The sequence below is a fragment of the Pelodiscus sinensis genome, chromosome 3 (genome assembly GCF_049634645.1).
Source record: "Pelodiscus sinensis isolate JC-2024 chromosome 3, ASM4963464v1, whole genome shotgun sequence".
Lineage (NCBI taxonomy): Eukaryota > Metazoa > Chordata > Testudines > Trionychidae > Pelodiscus > Pelodiscus sinensis.
In genome coordinates, this window is record NC_134713.1 from 167,023,249 (window position 1) to 167,044,669 (window position 21,421).

Sequence of the window (21,421 nt, forward strand, 5' to 3'; positions counted from 1 at the left end):
TAATAGGATCTAACCAGAATGTTTTTGAAAAGAGAAATTGTGTCTCCTCTCTTCTCTTAGGGTTCGTCCACACATCATCCTAAGCTCAAAATAATTCATTTTGTAATTGGGCACTGTCTATACAGCACCAAATTTCGAAATAACTTGCTATATGAAATGCCCCTTAGCCCTCGTGGAACAAGGTTAACCAGGGTGTCAAAATAAGCCACCCGTTATTTCGAAATCTATTTCAAAATAACGGGCTGCTTCAATAGATGTGGAATAGTTATTTCGGGATTCTTTTGGTATCCCGAAATGGCTCTGTAGTGTAGATGTACCCTTAGAGATCTGAGGATGTCAGTAAAGTAGTGGATAAAGAAGAACCAGTTAACACAATTTATTTAGATTCTCTGAAGGCCTTTTACAATATCCTTCACCAGACACTACTAAAAAAGCTAAGTAGTCAATGGTTAAAAGGCAAAGTATTGTCATGGATCCAAAACTAGTTACGAGACAAAAAAATTAAGGGCTAAGCAAGTCAAAGGGAGGAGATGAAACAATAAAACATCAGTTTCTTCATGGCAAAAGGTTAACATCTTGGTGCCTCTAGGTTTCATACTTGGTCCAGATTTATCTAATATATTAAATAATCATCTGAAAAGAGAGTTGAGTGGTGAACTAGCAACATTTGTGATTACAAAAATATTTAGATTAGTCAAGTCCAGGGAGGACTGGGAGGAAGTTCTGTAAGAATTAAAGAAGGAAGGTGAACTGGCAACATGATGGCAAATGAAATTCAGTGCTGAAAAATGCAAAGTAATGCATATTAAAAGGAGAAAAATTAAATACTCAGACATCTTGCAGGATTCTTAATTAAATATATCAACTCAGCAAAGGGACCTGGGTTCACTGTAGACTAAAGATGTAAAAATTCCTAAAAAATAGTAACTATGTAACCAATTCAAATTAAATAGGTTACACGGTTAAATGAGACCTTCTGGCTCACGTGCCCATGGGCTGCCATACTCACTAGCGTCACAGACTGCTGTCTTCTTTGGCTCCTGCCCCACCGCCCCAATGACCTGTCATCCCTGCTGGGTCCCGGAGCTGCCAGCCCCATGGGAGTTTAACCATTAACTGGAAATTTTAAGCACCAGCTTATTGGTTAACTGGTTAAACATTTACATCCCTATTGTAGACAATTCCAATGTGTGGAGATGCAGTTTAAAAAAATAAATCGGATCTCTCATCTTCAGCATGGAATAGACTAGTGGACCAGTTTCACACTGATATTCATCTATCCTTTAATGTTTCAAAGTCCAAAAATCACATATTTAAGCAAGTCAAAGGGAGGATATGAAACAATTCAACCCAATAGGATTATTGGCAAAGCTTATTTAATTTAAGAAAAAGTGCATACATTCCAAAACAACTGCTTCGTTTATAAAGGTCAAAACACTTCTTGCCTTGCTCATTCACATATAGTCCCAGCAAAGTCTCAAGTCAAAGGATCCATGGAACAAATTCCCATTAAAATCCAGGTATTCCATGAGACTATGCAGATACATAATGCGAGCAAGATTTATACCTAAGCATTACTACACAAAACGCACAGCACATTTCAAAAGACTTGTGCTATTTACCTTGCAGTTTAGACTGCATTGTTCTCATCTCTTCATTTTGGTTTTGATTGATTGAGCGAAGATTCTGATTTTCTACCTCTAACTGAAAAGATAGAAATTTAAGATCTTCCATTAGTGAAACAATTTTTCAAGTTGTAACATTGTGAGGGAAAATGTTCTTGCCATTTCCTTTTGAGCTAAATAAGAGCACTAGCAGATCTAATCTTAATGGAGGCCTAATATTATGTATTTGTTTATTCAGAATAGTATGCATTTTCAATGATAAACATTCTTCCTACCTTTATACTTAAAGTGCATAGCCATTTACGTAGCTCTATGTATATACAAAATGCCTATATATAATAATTCACATACTAGGTACTAATATATTTCACTTTACACTAGACTGGATTTTTACTTCAATGCACTTTCAATTATCTTTAAAACATGAGGGTAGGGGCAAATGCTGAGTGTCAAAAAGGGCAGCCTGCAGTCCCAGAGGACCTTTTATTATCCCAAGTGAGAGCCAAGGAAAGACAATGGGTCATCCTTGTGTCCTCCATACTCAGCAATAGCAGGTTTTAAGCACAGGCAGTACCACCCCAAAACCATCCAACATGTAGCTTTGCTCACATGAATACTTTGTGCAACTGAAGGGAAAGAGGGAGGCACAGCACTCATCCTAAGAAGCCCAAGAGTGGTCATCCCCATGCTAGTCTAATTGAATCTCCTTTTCTCTCATGCCTCTCCTGAGACAGGAAATTTTGAAGGATTTCCCCACTACCACCCTTTAGGCCTAATAAATAGAGCACCACGGGACGATGGTAGACATTTTTTCACTGGGATCTCTCTCCTTGTATGACACAAACTCTAATCTGTTACACTTTGTTCATTGTAGTATCATAGGAGACATACCTCATGGAGCTTGATTGTCACCCATTCTTTTATTTTAGCGGCTTTTTCTTCTATGATTTTTGCCTCTTGTATTCTGATTTGCTTCTGAAATAGTAAGACAAAATATACTTTCCAATCTTATACCACTCCATCTAAGGAACATCTTAGAATGCAAATTCCATAGACTACTTCTAGCTATGTTCATCTCAGTCTCTTTGCCACTAGCATAATTAGCACAAGAGTTGGTAAATTCTTTGAACAAATGCTTCATGGGATTTTTCACATGGGCTACTGTTGTACACCATAAATTAAAAATCTCTCTCAAAGGGAGACCTGGAGAAAAAATGTCCCCCCACAGTACATTCTATATGTGAATCAAATGTTCTTACAAAGGAAACAATCTCAATTCGATAATCTCACTCCGGTGACCCACTCTAACAACTGAAATTTTTTTTTCCCCATAGACAACTCCGTCTCATTCCCACCTCCTGCAAGGAAGCCAGCTGAGTTTGCTCCTCAGACTAGAATAGTAATTTAACATGTGTTGTATTATCTTTATAGTAGCAGGCAATTAATCAATGAGAAAGAGTTTTAAACTTTTTTCACTTATACCACTCTTTACTTTTTTATATGCACAATTAAAAGTCTATAAATAACATTTCTTTTGGTCTCTGAATTATTCCTAACCTGTTCTTCAAGTTGTTGCTCCAAGTTTTGTATAATGTCATCTTTCTCCTGTAGCAGAGTCTCCAGATCTTGACACCTCTTATACAATCTGGTCTCCAATTCGCTGGTCTGAACATTAGCTGCTTTCAATTTTTCTTCCATAATCTGCACCTAGTCAGTAGGTGAAGCATAACACCTCAATAAACTTTAATAATTTAATCATAAAAGTTGTAATAAAATTTACTATACATTTAGGGCCTAACCCAGTGTTGCAAAGTGCAGAAACAGATCAGAGATGAGAGCATTTTGTAGCTCCTTCTTTATCTTTAGCCAGTGGTGTTGGAAAGACTATTAAGTACTGCTACCATTAAGAGGTTTTGTTAACATTGGTTCTAACTTCTGCGTCCATAGCAAATAAAACTATTAGAGAAGATAAGAAAAAAAATATGACTCTCTTAGGAACACTTACCTCCCTTTTATGACTACTATAAGGCTTAATAAATAAAGATCTGTAAAATCTTCTGAAAGTCTTGCTTAAACACAGCACAAATGAAAAGAATTAGGATTATTTCATTACAATTATGCTTTTATAAAGATCTTGTCATAGTCAATGAACGCATTCTAATCCTAATTATCAAATCCTGAATCAGAAAACACTCAAAACATGCTTATATCCATTCCAGTTCAAGACAGCTTTAACCATGTGATTAGAGTTGCCCGTATTCTTAAGTATTTCACCAAAGTGGGATGCTTTCTTGAAATGAGCCCAGAGATCATAACTAGCATTTTGTCTAATTTTTAGGGTTATTCGCTTAAATAATTCTCAGATTGTGCGCTCTTTTAGGCATAGAGACTCTGTTTGTATGTCTGTAAATACCTGGTACAAGGTGGCCCCATTTTTGACTGAAGCTTTAGGGTGCTTCAGTGGAAAAAATAACTACACTTACTCATATCAAAATGGAAAATAATTAATTATGCTATATAGGGCCTATTAAAGTTGACTAGAGAGCAAACCATATGAACTATCTTTGCTCCACAGAAAACATTCCTGAGTCAGATGTTTAGTGTTTATACTAATTTGTAAACAAAGAGAAACAGTTTACAGAGACAAACTGCAGAACTTGCCCACTTTCAGCAGACAACTGTGTTCAGCATTGACATGCTCTTCCTACTGCCCATATAAACATAATTCAAATTCTAGGATTTGAGAAAAGAGTTGAACTTGGGCAGCAGACACTTTTCACCAAAGAAATGAAACCATGGCATAAATCCTTTCAGTACTGTTAAAGAGACAAGAGAGAACTCACTATCCATGAATCATTAATATATATGTACATAAGACACACTAGCAAAGGCCCGGGGACAGTGATTCATGCTGATCCCAATGAACAATTCCTGTGTGTTTTTAAACTGATTTTTAATCAGCAAACCAAATTGGGAAATTCATTATTGGAGTTTAACCAAATAAAGCTGAGAACATGCAGCTTCTGTGCAAATCAAGAATTTGGTATTACAAAGTAAAGGAATAAAATACCCTTAACTCCTACTAAGTTCAATGGAAATTGATGGTCTCAGCAGAGTTCACAGGAAATGACCTCCACTTGTAGGCTCAGATTCGTAATACAGGGAAAGCTTTGCTATCCTACACTCACGGGGCACGGGGATTACCGTTTAATTGCATGTGTCGGATAACAAAGCTTATTGCTCCATACCTGCTCCCTATTGGCAGATCCGTCTCCTGGCAGCTCAAGGTAGACTTTCCCTGTATTTTCTCTGAGAAGATCTATGCGTATATTTTAATTACTGCAACAATGAATGCATGTATCCCATATGAAGTGGGGTTTTAATACTTCTGTGCTTTATATTACAAATGATTTCATTTAATGAGCTTACATGGCATGGTTTGGGTATCCATCAGAAATATAGGTTTTAGTCACTCAAACGTCTTAAGAACATAAGAACAGCCATTCGGGATCAGACCAAAGGTCCATCAAGCCCAGTATCCTGTCTGCCAACAGTGGCCAGTGCCAGGTGCCCCAGAAGGGGTGGACCGAAGACAAGGATCAAGCAATTTGTCTCCAGCCTTTGACAAACAGAGGCCAGGGGTACCATTCCTTACCCCCTGGCTAACAGCCTTTTATGGACCTAACCTCCATGAATTTATCTAGCTCTTTTTTAAAGTCTGTTATAGTTTTAGCCTTCACAGCCTCCTCTGGCAAGGAGTTCCACAGATTGACTATGTACTGTGTGAAGGACTTCCTTTCATATGTTTTAAATGTGCTGCCCATTAGTTTCATTTGGTGGCCCCTAGTTCTTATATTATGGGAACAAATAAATAACCTTTCCTTATTCACTTTCTGTGTGCTGTGTGAAGAAGAACTTTCTTTTATTAGGTTTAAACCTGTTACCCATTAATTTCATTTGGTATCCTCTAGTTCTTATATTATGGGAACAAAGTAAATAACTTTTCGTTATTCACCCTCTCCACACCACTCATGATTTTATAGACCTCTATCATATCCCCCGTCAGTCTCCTCTTTTCTAAACTGAAAAGTCCCAGTCTCTTTAGCCTCTCCTCATATGGGACCCATTCCAAACCCCTAATCATTTTAATTGCTCTTTTCTGAATCTTTTCTAATGCCAAAATATCTTTTTTGAGGTGAGGAGACCACATCTGCATGCAGTATTCAAGATGTGGGCGTACTATAGTTTTATACAGGGGCAGTAAGATAGTCTTTGTCTTATTTTCTAACCCTTTTTTAATAATTCCTAGCATCTTATTTGCTTTTTTGACTGCCGCTGTACATTGCGTGGACGTTTTCAGAGAACTATCCACAATAACTCCAAGATCTCTTTCCTGATTAGTTGTAGCTAAATTAGCCCCAATCATATTGTATGTATAATTGGGGTTATTTTTTCCAATGTGTATTACTTTACACTTATCCACATTAAATTTCATTTGCCATTTTGTTGCCCAATCACTCAGTTTGGTGAGATCTTCAGTCTGCTTTAGTCATGACTATCTTGAACAATTTAGTATGGTCCGCAAACTTGGCCACCTCACTGTTTACCCTTTTCTCTAGATCAGTGGTCTCCAACCTTTTTACACCCAAGATCACTTTTTAAATCTCAGAGCAGGCGAAGCTCTACCGCCCCGCCCCTTCCTTGAAGCCCCGCCCCTTCCTTGAAGCCCCGCCCTCTCTATTCTCCTCCTGTCCATCACTTGCTATCCCCAGCCCTTACTTACACACTCTGATAAACAGTTTATTTTCAAATTATGCGATATATAAAATTAAAATCACGTGTTTATAATTATGAAATAAATGGTCTGGTTTTTATTCATGCTATTTAAATCTAAAATGAAGCATTTATAATTATACATTTTGTGGGGATAGAGTACTGCGGCTGGGGGCAGAGGAGAGGGAACAGCGTGCTGGGAGGGCAGAGGACAGGGTTCTGCAGCATGGGACAGAGTGACAGTGGGGACAGGTTTCTGCAACTGGGGACAGAGTGCCAGTGGGGACAGAGTTCGAGGTGTGAGGACGGGAATAGGGACAGAGTTCTGTAGCTGGGGACAGGGGAGTGGGGACAGCGTTCTGGAGCTGGGGAGTGGGGTCTGAGGAGTGGGCTGCCAGTGGAGGCAAAGAGTCCCCTGCATCTGCTTCCTCCCAGGATTCCCCCTCCAGGGGAAACCAGTGCGCGCCTGCCCCAGGGCCAATCCCCCCCCCCTCCGGTGCAGGGAAGCCCCGCACGCGCTTGCCCCAGCGCCAACCCCCAGCATAGGGAAGCACCGCACGCACCTCGACCTGCCCGCGTCTGCCTCCCCCAGGGATGACTCACCCCTCCTGTGCGGTGCAGGGAGCCGATGCTCCCTCCGGCAGTTCACCTGGCAGAGCAGCTAGCGCACTTACGGAATCGCCAGAAGTGGCGCTAAGCTGCGGGACTTCTGTCCATCCCCAGGAAGCCAACACTACCTCCATTTTCACTTGAGGTAGGTAGTGGGGCTTCTCGGGGGTGGGAGGGAAATGGGGGCGGGGCGGACAGGATGCCTCACGATCGACTGGTCGAGGCCTCGATCGACCTGTTGGTGACCACGGCTCTAAATCGTTTATGAATAAGTTGAATAGGATTGGTCCTAGGACTGACCCTTGGGGAACACCACTAGTTACACCTCTCCATTCTGAAAATTTACCATTTATTCCTACCCTTTGTTTCTTGTCTTTTAACCAGTTCTCAGTCCATGAAAGGATTTCCCCTGTTATCCCATGACAACTTAATTTACATAAGAGCCTTTGGTGAGGGACCTTGTTAAAGGCTTTCTATAAATCTAAGTACATTGTATCTACTGGGTCCCCGTTGTCTACATGTTTGTTGACCCCTTCAAAAAACTCTAATAGATTAGTAAGACATGATTTCCCTTTACAGAAACCATGTTGACTTTTGCCAAACAAATTATGTTCTTCTAGGTGTCTGACAATTTTATTCTTTACTATTGTTTCAATTAATTTGCCCAGTACTGACGTTAGAGTTACTGGTCTGCAAATGCCAGGGTCACCTCTAGAGAGCCCTTTTTAAATATTGGCATTATGTTAGCTGTCTTTCAGTCCTTGGGCACAGAAGCTGATTTAAAGGATAGGTTACAAACCACAGTTAATAGTTCTGCAATTTCACAGAAGCATTTTGGGATAGCAAAGAATCTAAATTTAATAAGTGTGGACTATTTAATCATATGAACCACCACAACTTCAAAAGAGGGCTCAACATGGGAGAATTCGCCTAGTCAGTGATGGTATTCTCTCTCATTTGTTTATGTTAGTTTTACATTTGTGTAACCCACTGTGACGTAGTGGGGGTACCTGGCTGGTTTCTATGCTGCTGGCTCTGGGGTAACCCCCACTGGCTGCCGTGGGTACCACGACCCAGCAAAACAGGATGAGTCACTATGCAAACCAGTGGCCAGACACCCCCCATGGAGAGGAACAAAGGAAGGTGGAATGCTGCCCTGGCTGGGGGGCAGGGCTGGAAGAGAGTTAGTGAGTTGCTGGCTGGAAGCATGGAGGAGACAGCCTAGGGAAAGGGACTGGAGTTTAGGGGCCCAGTCTCCCCCATCTCAAGGGGGCCTGAGGCATCCTAGCCCAGCTCTGTGACCAGATTACATCTATGCTGTGCTGTATCCTGGAGAGGCAATAAACTTCCTCTATTACACCGGCTGGTGCAGTCTGTTTGTGCCATTTCGGGGTGCAGGAGACGGGGGAACCCCATCGCGCCGTCACACCCACACACCTAGTGTGGTTACTGAGCAATGCAAGTGGTACCTAGACCACAGCAACAGCTAAGATTAAGAGACCGCTACATCATGAGCTGGGTATCAGCTGGCTTTTAGCTCAGAGGGTAGAGGCTCCTATACTCCACTTCAGAGGTCCCAGGTTCAAATCTACCTGTTGGAGGTTACATTTTCATCACTCATCAAAATCATGAAGAAGATACAGAATAAAAGTACTGTACAACAAAAAGGTTCAAGGCATACACTTAACTTGTTTGTTTGTATATTAAGACGGACCCATAACTTGGTGGCAAACCAAAATGTTACAGCAAAAACAACAGAGCATCTTGTGGCACCTTAAAGACTAACAATTTTATTTGGACATAAGCTTTCATTGGCTAGAATCCGCTTTGTCAAATTCATAAGTGGAAACTTCAGTTTGGCAGATATATACATGCAAAGATGGGTCTTACATTATTGTGCACGTGTTTATTTATCAGCCAAACTCAAGTTTTCACTTTATGCATCTGACGAAGTGGGTTCCAGCTCAGGAAACCTTATGCCCAAATATATTTGTTAGTCTTTAATGTATCACAGGACTCCTTGCTTGTTTTTACTGAAACAGACTAATTTGGGTACCCCTCTCAAGATGTCACAACATTAGGAAACATCGACAGTGGGACATTTAAAAAGAAATTATCCTCTTAATGCTAGTTAAGGAATACAATAATATTTCTGAATCACCTTTGCTAAGATTGCTGTAATATGCTCTCCAACAATAGCTATCAAACATGCAGTTTAAATGTACCTGCTGAAAAGCCCTCTCTGCTTGACGATCTGCATCAATAACTTGTCTCTCAAGTTGCTGCATCTGCATACACATATAAAACAGCATGTCATAAAATGTGCACTGCTTTTATAAGTTGCCATCAAAAGTTACTACAAGTAAGATAGATTTTTTTTCTAAATAGGATATGAAATTATGACCTAGAAGCTTTAAAAAAAAAAAGTAAAAAACTTAAGACAATTTGCATTTCAGACTAAAGAAGTAATCAATACTTGAAGATGATATCAAATTATTATTGAGATTCTGTTAAAGTAGGGAAGTCCAGTAAAAATAATCTTTATAATAGACCTTCATGATCAGCTTCTGGACCATAGTGGTTCTTCCCTGCTACTGTGTAGTAGAAACATTTTTAATAGTTACCTTTAACAAGGGGCGGACAAGATACGGCCCTCCAAGTGGGCGATATGAAAACAATTCAGGAATTCCACAACCAGAGGCCTTCCTGGCAAAGAGCTGACAAGTGTGTTGCCTGTTGATGTAGAACATTGAAGCTATGTTGTCCATCAATACTCTCATCACCTTGCCTGAGAGATGTGGAAGGCAGACTTTGCAGGCTAAATGGACCATTGGATTCCCTGATGCTGATGTAGATCATCATCTCTTCCATGCCTAAATTAGGATCACTTGTCTTGGGTTTGAAAGTTGCCAACATGTGCTCTCCAACTGAGATCCCAGGTGTTCAAAATCAGGCCAATCGAATAACAGGGACTATGGAAAGGAAATTCATCCAGGACCTCCCGAGGATTGGTCCACCATTGTAGCAAGACTGGTGATCTGTCCCAGGATGGGGCTGGAAGTAGACTATTGCCAGGCACTGCTACAAGGGCTACACTGACGCCTGGCGTGGTGGACAACAGAGGTACATGTAGCCATGGGGTCTAGCAGGAGCAGATACACTGTGCCCATACTTAGGAGAAACACTGAAAGCTATGTAAGGAGGTCCACTAAGATCTGGGATCTCTCCAGCAGCATAGTTATGGTGGTTCATGCAGGAAGGAAAAAAGGAAGGTGGTTGGAAAAAACTTGGGAAGATGAATCTGAGGAATAGTCTGGTAGGTCTCGGGTGCACCCACAAAATGATCTTTTCACCCCCTGCTTAGTGTAGGTTGAACCAGACCAGGCAGAGGGTGAAGGTGGGTGGCTCGAGCGATGGTTGCAGCCCTTGATTTTCTTGTGGGGCAGTTCCTGCCAGGACTGACTCACTTGGCCCCTGGGATTACTGTAGCTTAAGCTGCAGTAAGGTTTGGTGAAGGGATATACAACCCCAGAGTCTTCAGATTAGTATGGGAGTTCATTATACATCTGTTCAACAAACAGGGCCTGGACATCAAAGAGGAGGTCTTGCATCAACTGCCAGAGGACCACTTTTGCTGCAGCTGTGCCCTCCTCAGGTATCACCTGGACCCTTAAGGAAGTGAAGCCTCGAAGTTAGCCATGGGCTGCCACATACTATAATCACAGCAGCCAATAATGGTTTGGTGGTGGGCCACTGAGTTCGTGGCTGGAAGGTGAATAAACTTTCTGCCCAAATAGATCTAATTTCTTGACATCTTTATTTTTAGGAGTAGCTCCAGGTTCCCCGTCTCTCCTTCGGATTAACCACTTCAATAACAAGGGAGTTTGGGGCCAGGTGAATACAGAGGTATTTGTGGCCTCTAGCTGGCATGAAGTATTTTTTATCTGCCTTTTTAGAAATCGGGGGAATGGGGGGGGGGAGGAAGGAAGGGGTTTGCCATAGGGCTGTAATAATCTTTGACACGCGGCGGCAATGCCACCCTAGCAGGCCCTGTGGAAAAGCAAGTTTGAGGGCTCCTCTAGCTGCTCCCTTTTTAGCAGTTCCTGATGAGCCTGGGAATCATCTTGTGAAATGAGATGGGAAGATGGAGAGTTGGGATGGCTTCATCTGGTAATGAGGAGGACAAAACCAGTACCATAGGTTCCCTCATTTTACCTAGTGGTCCAGCAGATGGTTCCCTGGGACTCCCATGGGCATGGGGGGGCTGACTTCCTCCAGGGCTTCTGCTGCTAAAGGAGGTCATGATGCTTAGGACAATGGTCTAGCTAAGGCCCTTGAAGCTGACCAGGGGGGCTGAGAGGGCTGTGTGAACCCTGGTGGGTTCCATGGGTACCAGACTGCTGGCCACTGGCCATGGGGCTATGGATGTGGCCATGGTGCTGACAATCAGTGTTCTCTCTAAAATTTTCTACCAATGAGTGGAGCGAGTTTTGTCTTGCGGACCAATATTGAGGTCATGTGCACTTGTTCAGACATGTGCCAACATGGCACCCCAGTTATTAACAAAGTAGATCTATCTAGATATAGATATTTTTAAAATGTTATGGGAAAAGAATAGTAAAACAAGGGATAATTAACAACGTGCATGACTAAGTTTTTATTTACTATGAAGTCAAATAAAAAGAAAATTAATTCTCCAAAATTTTAAGTAGCAAACTTCCTGTTTATAATCCTCTCCCAGATCCTTCTCCAGCTGGACCAGATGATCTCCTGGGCTTCTTTCCAGTCCTATGATTACTGTCAGAATTCAAAACACCAAAAGGATGTTGGAGGGTTTGCTAACAATATCAAGAGTATGAGACCCAGCAGAACAGTTTAAACTACAGCATCTCAGCTCTTATTAGGATACCAAGGCTTGACCACAGTGCATCAATGCAGGAATGCTGAAAGAGCCCCCTTTGTGCATTCTGTATTTTCCATCTTGCCAGCAACAAGTCCAGCTGCTGTTGTATATTAGATTAGCCTCAAGTCTGCTCTAACTCTGCACTGCCCACAGTTCCATAGAAGTCATAGGAGGCCAAAAATAAGCACAGTGCAGCACTGCTCTGGTTTTCCTCCAGAATGACCCCTAATGCCACGAGCTTTTGGGGAGGTGCTAGGTGTCTCTTTGTGCAGGGAGTGCCTTGCCCAGCCTTCTTCACATGGCCACACTGCATAATAGCATGGACACCCATTGGCACAGCCAGGCAGCATCCGGGGCAGGGTGCTTCTTTCCCCCCTCTGCAATGGTGTCGGGAGCCACTGGCACGTCACTGCAGGAGTCAACATCTAAAGAGAAATGCAGCACTCTACCAATGTAAAATCCTGACATTAGCACCAGCTATACAGGAAGAATAATAATAATGATGATGAAACATGTAGAAATAGCCATTTTCAATAAAAACTTACTCTATCCCCAAAGCCACATCCATCTGTATGCCATTTCATCTTAGATATGAAACCTAGATCACACTGAAGCTAATGCGAGTTTTGCTACTGACTTCATGAGTGGGGACAGTAATTTTTTTCCAGAGTCACAGATGCTACATTATTGAACATAATATAAAACAACAGATAGATGCCTAAAGAGATGGCTATTCAGAAGCTGACGTGTGTTGGCAGTTTGCTTTACTACACAAGCACATTTTTTCCTAAATTATGCTAATGCTTTAGAATTGCTTACAAGACATTGCAGTAAGCATGGAAATAGCAGGAAAGAAAATTCAGTGAGAGGAAGCAAAGAACACCTATCTTGTGCACCAGCTGCAAGCATCCCAGTGGCTTTTTTTTTAGAGGTTTCAGGATTTAGATTGAGGGTAGTTTGTTCAGGACAGTAATGCCAGTTGCAAGAGTTACAGTGAAAAATGTATCTTACTGCCTGGGAAGCAGATTTTGAAATACTTTCTTCAAATAACATAATTAAATACTCTTTAATATGCATAAATACAAAACATTCCCACTTTTAAAAACAAGTATTTGTTAACCCAGAAACAATAAAATAATGTGGGTTAAAGAAGGGATGTATTCAGCTACTTCTTTCCTTTAGTACATATAATTAAGAATGCAGAGATTTAAATGGAAAGATCCTTGCCACTGGAGTAGCTGTTCCCCAAGCAGCCAGATCAGCCGCTCCCCTTAAGGCCCTGGCCTCCACCCCAGCCACCGAAGAAGCCAGAACAGCTGCTCCCCATGCAGCTGCGACCACTCGAGTAGCCACCACCACACAGCTATGCCCGCTGCCGCTGTCCTAACCCCATCCACCAAAGCGGCCATCCCACTCAGCTTCCAGGCCCAGCGGGAAGGTGAGTGCTGCTGTGTGGCTCTGGGAAGGACATGGGTGGGTTTCGATTTTTTTGTATATGGCTGCACAGGCACGATCTTAGAGGGAACCCTGCTGACAACACAGTTGGTACTACCAGAGCCAAAGCTTGATCCGCTGTTAATGATGACTGCTCAGTGCTGAAATCAGATGTGGAGTGGGCACTAACAGGTGACCAGAAATAGGTGTAACAGCAACCCATCTATGAATGGTACTGACCACTCTCTCTCAAAAACAAACATTCAGATTGGGATGAGTCCTGACATGGGAATCTGGGGATTTTTGGCCCTCAGCAGATTGGTGATGGTAGTCTGGCAATCTAAGACTCACGTTTCCTGGTTGGTAGCAGGACCAGGCGCTAGAGCGGGCCTGCTGTCTAGAAGATCTCCCTGACCGCAGGGATAAACTTCTCGGTGACAGTTGTCGGCAGCCCCGCCCTGTTAGAGGCGCAGAGATCCATGCACAGAGCTGACTGAATGCGTGGAGCTGATTAATCACCGGGGATGCTACACTGCCACACTGGTTGTCAGGCTACTGACTGTCAGCCTTACTCACTGGAGTGGTCCTGTGATCAGTGCCAAGACTATGTAGATATGAAGGGCTGATGCTGATGTTCTTGGAGGGGGGCGGGGGAGGAGGGTGTGCCTCCATGGGTCTGTGCCAGGTTATCAAGTAACTGTGTCTTGAATCTCACTGTCAGCATCCTGAGGCCGGAGACCACAGAGGGTTTTTCTGAGCCTGCCTCACTGTTTCTGAGGCTTCACAGCTTTGTGTAGGTAATAACTGGCAGGACGTGATGGGGAACGGTGTCACTGAGATGGGGAACCTATGAAAGGGTCCCTCAGTGGGTTTGCCCTTGGTCTGGGTAACCACCGGAGCTAATGTGGGCAGCACTGGGAGTGACAGGATCTTTTGTGCTGCCACAAGGCCTCAGGCATTCATGGGACTTCTAGTTGGTGAGGGCCCTTATTACTATCTGGTATGGCAGGCATGGTTCAGAGTGGGTTAGAACACTCAAACTGAGCTTATGCCTGACTCCCTGCCAGAGGAGTTGAACTGTCCAGTACAGATTGTGGTTCTCCTCAAGCCCTCTCCTTTCCCTTACCAGAAGTAGATCTTCCCCTCGCAGCCCTATTAGGCTTCTTGAAAAGAGCCCAGGAGGTGGACTGGTGCCAACCCGATGACAGTACCCACAAGACAATCTGCACAGACGCCTCGGCTCTTGGGGCTGAGACAGATCTCTGCTCCAGTACTGGAGTTAGTGCTGATATCAGTGCCTCTGAAGATAGATGTTTCTCTCCTTTTCCTTTTGGGGTTTGAACAATTTACCAACGTGACACTTGTTGCTTATGTGTCCTTCACCCAGACCACTTAAACAGCTGCTATGTGGATCACTGATGGCATAGACTGCTTCCAGCGATTGCAGGGTTTGAAGCCTGGAGATCCGGGCATGCCCTGTCCGTAGGCAGAGTCCCATCCAAGACCAACTATCAGTATCTCAATAAGAGTATGTCTACACTACATGGCTCCGTCAACCGAGCCATGTAGATGAGCTTTGTAGACATAGGAAAATGAAGCGGCGATTTAAATAATCGCCACTTCATTTACATAAAAATGGCTGCCGTACTGTGCCGATCAGCTGTTTGTCAGCACAGCGCGGTAGCCTGGACATTCCGCGGTCGACATCAAAAGCTTTTGTTGACCACCTTGTTATGCCTCATGGGATGAGTTTTACCAAGGTGGTCGACAAAGGCTTTTGATATCAACCGCGGAGCGTCCAGACTACCGTGCTGTGTCGACAAACAGCTGATCAGCACAGCACTGCAGCCATTTTGATGTAAATGAAGTGGCGATTATTTTAATCGCCGCTTCATTTTCCTATGTCTACAAAGCTCATCTACATGGCTCCACCGACAGAGCCACGTAGTGTAGACATACCCTAAGGGATAGCTATAAACTATATTACAAGGAAAAAGTTTGTCTAACTGAACAAAGCTAGCTGAAGCAGAAGAACATTCCAGCACCAACATTCAAGAAGGAACTGAGGGTGGAAGGAATCAGTAATTCCCTTTTATAATGCCATATGGATGCAACCCAGCGGGCACCAGAACCAGCCCCCTACAGATACCGCTGAGGGAAAACTTCCAGCACCAGTGCACATGGTGAGCATACACCTAATATGGAATGGACATGAGCAAGCACTCAAAGAACTGTGGTCTATTACAAGATAGTAATCAACTACTGTAAAGAAAAGCCTATTAATAATTGTGCTGAAATATTATTTTTGCTTGAATACTTCTAGAATTGTTTTTTGATATAGGATTTTTATTTTTGAGAACCAAGATATAAAGGCAGACCAGAGAGTACTTGAAGAGACAAATACTTTTTAGCATGCTTTAGGAAGCTTGTTTATATGGAAATATTAAACTAGTATTCCACATTGGTTATTGGTAGGACATATTTCAGTCACATGTGGACATGGCCTAAAGAGCACATAGGTCACAGATAAATATTTATGAGGATAATACCTAACCTTAGAATTATTACTTGAAAAGACTCATAAACAAACTAAATATTTATAAGTTTATTATTCCTACAGTCAATGTCACTATGTCTTGCTAGTACCTGCTTCTCTCATTTTCCATATTCTTGGTTTTTTCAGCTGTCAATACATACAATCAGCAAAGGTTTTGTGTTGTTTCAGTACTTCACCCAGACAAGAACACAGAGTTTTCACTTGCCATCAATCAAAAGACAGACAAATGAGAAAAGAAAAAAATAGTTCTAAAATAAGAAAAGCTGTATTTAACCTCTTAATATCTCCCCACTTTGATACTATGGAAACCTAAACCTCTACATAATAGTATGTAATTTGATGCAAGGATTATAAATATGGTACTGTGCAAACAACAATAACTGGGCTCCCCCACAAACTGTTCTGAATGAACAGAATTAAGGAAATAATAGTTCCAGCTATTAATATTATGAATGTAAGCAATGTATAAAAATAGTAACCAAGTAACCGATCGAAATTCAGTTAAATGTGTTACCTGGGGATGTCTGGGTAGGGAGGGAAGGTTGTTGGAGGGCTCCCAGCTGCCAGCCCCACAGGCTTCTGGTTGATGGCCCCATAAGCAGCAGGCCATGTGGGCTCCAAGCTGCCAGCCCTGAGGCTCCCAATCCCCTGCTCTCCGTACAGAGTTAAACCATTAACAGGAACTGATAAGCATCAGCTTATCGGTTAACTGGTTAAACTCTTAAATTCCTAATTCATGCACGAAACATTTGGACAGAGAGGTGAGGATTTTAATACACATTTGGAACAAATTGTGTTCTTTCTTGTATGTGTAATTAAAACCAAAACCCTGATAATATTGAGGTTTTTATCACTGAGTTTTAAATTTTATAATTTTTAGGGCTGTCAAGTGATTAAAGTATTAATAGTGATTAATTGCACAATTTTAAAAATCACAAGTAATCATGTGATAAATTAGACTGTTAAACAATAGAATACCATTCCTTTAAATATTTTGAATGTTTCTACTTTTTCAAATATTTTTATTTAATTTACAATACAATATACAAAGCATACTATGCTCACTTTATACTTATTTTTATTACACATATTTACACTGTAAAAAACAAAAGAATTAGTGCTTTTCAATTCATCTAATACAATACTGTAGTATAATCTCCTTATCATGAAAGCTGAATTTACAAATGTGGGATTATTTACAAAAATTAAATGCATTCAAAAATAAAATAATGTAAAAAACTTTAGAATCTACTATCCACTCAGTCCTACTTCTTGTAAAAATAATATAAAGTGAGTATTGTATGTTTTGTATTCTGTGTGATAACTGCAAATGTAGAAATAATTCAAAAATACATTTCAATCAGTATTCTACAGTTTAGCAGTGCAATTAAAACTGATTAATCATGATTAATTTTTAAAATTGCAATTAATTTTTTAGTTAATTGTGTAAGTTACCTGTGATTAATTGACATCTCTAATAATTTTGTAATCAAAATTTACTTTGAGTTGTGGTTTAAATTGTCTACTGAAGTATGAGTTTTAGTTTATGAAGCTTGCTTTGATAAGGCTGCTTAACATTTGCTTTTTTAGTGAATTTGTAGTGAGGATTAATTTGTATGTATGAGTATATTGATAGCTAACAGCATGCACTACATGAACCTTACAGTGAGGACACAATTTTCAATAGTAATCAACATGGAATAAATATCTAATTTACATTATAGGGCAATATGATAAGAAAAAGCATTCATAACATGCTTTACTGTAAATTAGTGGCAAACTGTCAAGAATTTTCAGTACTCAAATAACTTGTAAATATAGGTGGAATGCCAATGACAGTGTTTTGTGAACCACTAATACATACATATACCATCAGAAGAGGTTCCAATGTGAGCTTTAAACTAATTTTTTTTTTTTTTTTTTTTTTTTTTACCAGAAAGAACAGGCCAAAAAGACTGGCACAAATGCCTACAGATTTACATAAAGAAATAAAACCTGGAAGTTGTGCTTGCCAGCCCCAAATCACACATCTCAACTGTCCTTCATTTAATAAGGTATTTCCCTAGTAATGACATCCATACTACACAAACCTGGTATGACTTCACTTTATCCTTTAGTAAATTATTCCTATCACAAAAGCAAAATCATGAAAAAGATCTCAGGGGAAATGTTTGTGGTCACACAAATCCCACATTATTTTGAGTTTCCTGTTTTATAATTTTTATATCCCTGCTTGAGTTTGGGTCCCACAATTGGAAGTTGACAGGAATATGTCACATCAATGTAACAGATCTACTTCCTCTTCCTCCATAGGATAGCTACGCTGGAGAAGAAGAACCCAACATTTTGCAATAAGGTGAGCTGTCTAATCACTTAGCCAGCCTTTGGTTTACACTATTCCTGCATCGGAAGCTTATAGACCAGGACAAACACATTGCATATAGTCTAACCTCCAAACGCCTAAATCAATATTGAGCTTTGCAGATTCAAATTTACTTCTTGAACAAACTCTTACTCGAGATCTCAGAAAATAAAATGCCCCAAACCCCGAAAACAAAACACAGCCTCTTAAGCCAACATTTAATAATGGTGCACGTTGGACCTCACTGGTCCAGAAACCCTCATGACCTAACCAGTCCCGAATAAGGGGATTTGCCAAACCAGAGGTGGACTTCTGCCACCAGCCCCCAAGCCCGCACCTGATTAGCACTGTTGGCTTTTCTCACCTGTGCCTGGCCCTGCTGCTCACAAGGTTAGGCTCAGGCCCCGGCCCCCTCTTCCACTGGTCCCGCAGGGGGCTCCCTGAGGCCAGAGTTCTCCAGTTGCTGCTGGAGTTCCATGGCGCTGAGGCCAGAGCTCCATGGCCACTGGGGTCAGACTCCATGGTTGCTGCCGGAGCCAGAGCTCTGGAGGTGGAGCTGCACGACTGCGATTGGAGCGTCACAGCTGCCATGGCCAGAGCTCCACAGCTGACTAGACCAGAGCTCCATGGTTGCTAGGGCTGGAGCTCCACAGCCACTGCCAGGGCTGGGGCTCCATGGCCACTGGGTCCAGAGCTCACCCCCCCACCTTGCCACAGGGCTCCCGAGTTGCGAGCTCCCCCACTGCACTCCTGGCCCCCGCCACTAGACCTCCCTGTCCCCTGGGACCATGGATGTTTCCAAACCAGAGTCCCAGTTTAGAGAGGTACAACTTGTACTACTATGCAAACAGCTAGACAATAGCACTGTTTTTCTACATTGCACTTTGAGTTTTATACAATGCCAAGAAATACAGAAAGCATTCCCTCATCTCCTGAAATTGTAAAATACATCTGTTTCCAAGTATCTGTAACATCATGCAGTGCTAACTAGAGAACTGTAAGTACCTACACAGAAGTTAATGACATGAATAATATTCTTTGAATGAAAGTTTTAGATTAAACAAAAAATAATAATCTGAGGAAAATCACCTGACAAATTCACCAAGAAACCTAACATTGGAAAGGGTTAAAAATATAAAACTGTGATTAATATTTGCCTCTTGTAGAGCAAACTGAAGAAAATATGTTAAGTAGTTTTGCATGAACTCACAATCTGGATACACTTTGTTCTAGTAATTTTGAAACATTCTGAAGGCTTCCAAATGTATGGTAGGCTGTTGCTCTAAAATAATATAACAATATATTCTGTACTTGCTGAATGATATAGCACAGTGACTATACTTTAGTAGTTGTACTATTATATGGAAATGGTTAATGTTTTAATGGTTAAGGACCAGATATCATTACCTCAGAAAATCCTGACTTTTTTTTTCTGGGTTTATTAAGGGTTTTTTTTAGAATCTCTCTCTCAAACTTCAGGTATTTATACAACAATAGCAATAAAAGGCCATGTCTACACAGTGAGATGAGGTTGAATTTATTATGACTGATTTCTGGTCACCCAATTTTGCAAAGTTAAAGGTCTGAATCCTCACTGTAGGGAATTCAGTAACACATCATTCAAAGTAGCACGTCCCCATTAGGGAGACTGCCATCGACTTTGAGAGCAATGCACTGTGGGTAGTTAACCCACAGTGCTTGTGTTGCTCTGCATTCTGAGTTATGCTCCCCATGCACACTGGGATCAAAACTGAGCAGCAGGTGGTTATGGGTTCATGTCATCTGCGTCCCATAATACATTCATCTACTCTCTCCCCCTTCATTGAGGTCAACAGGAAACAGTCTTTTTGTACCCTTTTTAGCCCTGGTTGCCCGCACAGATACCATGGCAGCACGAGTATGGATCCAAATCATACCATCGTGATGGTGATGTCTACCTCGTTGCGCCTAATGGTGGAGAATTTCAAGAGCATTAGCATAGCACTCCAGGAAGAGGAGGAGGAATCAACTCTGTTTTGGGGTCCCATGCTCAAGCTATGCAGGCATGCCCTTGCACTGAGCAAAATGAAACCACAGCCAGAATCTTATTGACAGTGGAAGACAGTTCTGGCACTGAGAGACAAGCTCTGACTGGTGGGACTGCATTGTGATGCGGACATGGGACAATGAATCAGCAATCAGCAATGGCTGCAAAACTTCCGAATGCGCAAGGCCACTTTCTTTAAACTTTGTGAATGGCTTTCCCCCTGCCCTGAAGGCCCAGAATACCCGAATGAGACCCGTTCTGATTGTGGAAAACTGTGTGGCAATTGCCCCATGGAAGCTTGCAGTGCCAGAGAGCTACTGGTAAATCGGGAATCAGTTTGGAGTGGGGAAATCTACATTGGGGACTGTTATTAGACAAGTAGCCAAGGTGATTCATACCATTGTACTATGGAGGGTTGTGACTCTGGGGGTGTGTCTAGACTACATGTTTTTCTCAAAAAAAGTGGCCTTTTTTTTAAAAAACTTCACCTGAATCTAGACTGCAGCCATGTTCTTTTGAAAGTAAATAAAAAGAACGCGACAGTTTTTTCGACTGCGGAAAACCTAGTAACGCCTTTTTTCAAAAGTGCTCTTTCGAAAAAAGGAGCTATGTAACGCAAACTGTACTTTTTCAAAAGAGCATTCAGACTGCCTGGGTGCTCTCTTTCGAAAAAGCGGCTTGCTTTTTCGGAAGTACTGGTTGTCGTCTAGATGCCCTTTTTCGAAAGAGGCTTGCAGTCTAGACATAGCCTGGGAAACATGGACACTACAATGGATGGCTTTGCCATGATGGGGTTCCCTAACTGTGGTGGGGCGATAGATGGAATGCACATCTCCATCTTGGCCCCCGACCACCTTGCCAGGGAGTGCATAAACCACAAGGGGTACTTCTCCAGGGTGCTGCAGGTACTGGTGGATCACAAGGGCCGTTTCACTAACATCAATTTGGGATGGTTAGGAAAGGTACATGAGGCCTGCATCTTTAGGAACTCCTTCCTCTTCAGAATTGGAGATGTAGAAATGCCAATAGTGATCCTTGGCAACCCAGCCTACCCCTTGCTTCCGCGGCTCATGAAGCTGTACACGGGCAGCCTGGACGCCAGCGAAGAGCAGTTCAACTACAGGCTGAGCAA

General features: G+C 41.9%; 1 protein-coding gene across 4 annotated transcripts in view; it reads right to left on the reverse strand.

Annotated features, from left to right (window-relative positions):
* The window catches only part of PLEKHH2 (pleckstrin homology, MyTH4 and FERM domain containing H2), a 132,160-nt gene that overhangs the window by 73,866 nt on the left and 36,873 nt on the right, over nucleotides 1-21,421 (reverse strand). For all 4 annotated transcript variants that reach the window (XM_075925428.1, XM_025179013.2, XM_025179012.2 and 1 more), the window contains exons 3-6: nucleotides 9,233-9,295; nucleotides 3,183-3,332; nucleotides 2,517-2,600; nucleotides 1,623-1,704 (exon numbers count right to left, since the gene is read on the reverse strand). In XM_075925428.1, coding sequence (XP_075781543.1) covers nucleotides 1,623-1,704; nucleotides 2,517-2,600; nucleotides 3,183-3,332; nucleotides 9,233-9,295 — 379 coding nt within the window. The remainder of the gene's footprint in view (nucleotides 1-1,622; nucleotides 1,705-2,516; nucleotides 2,601-3,182; nucleotides 3,333-9,232; nucleotides 9,296-21,421) is intronic.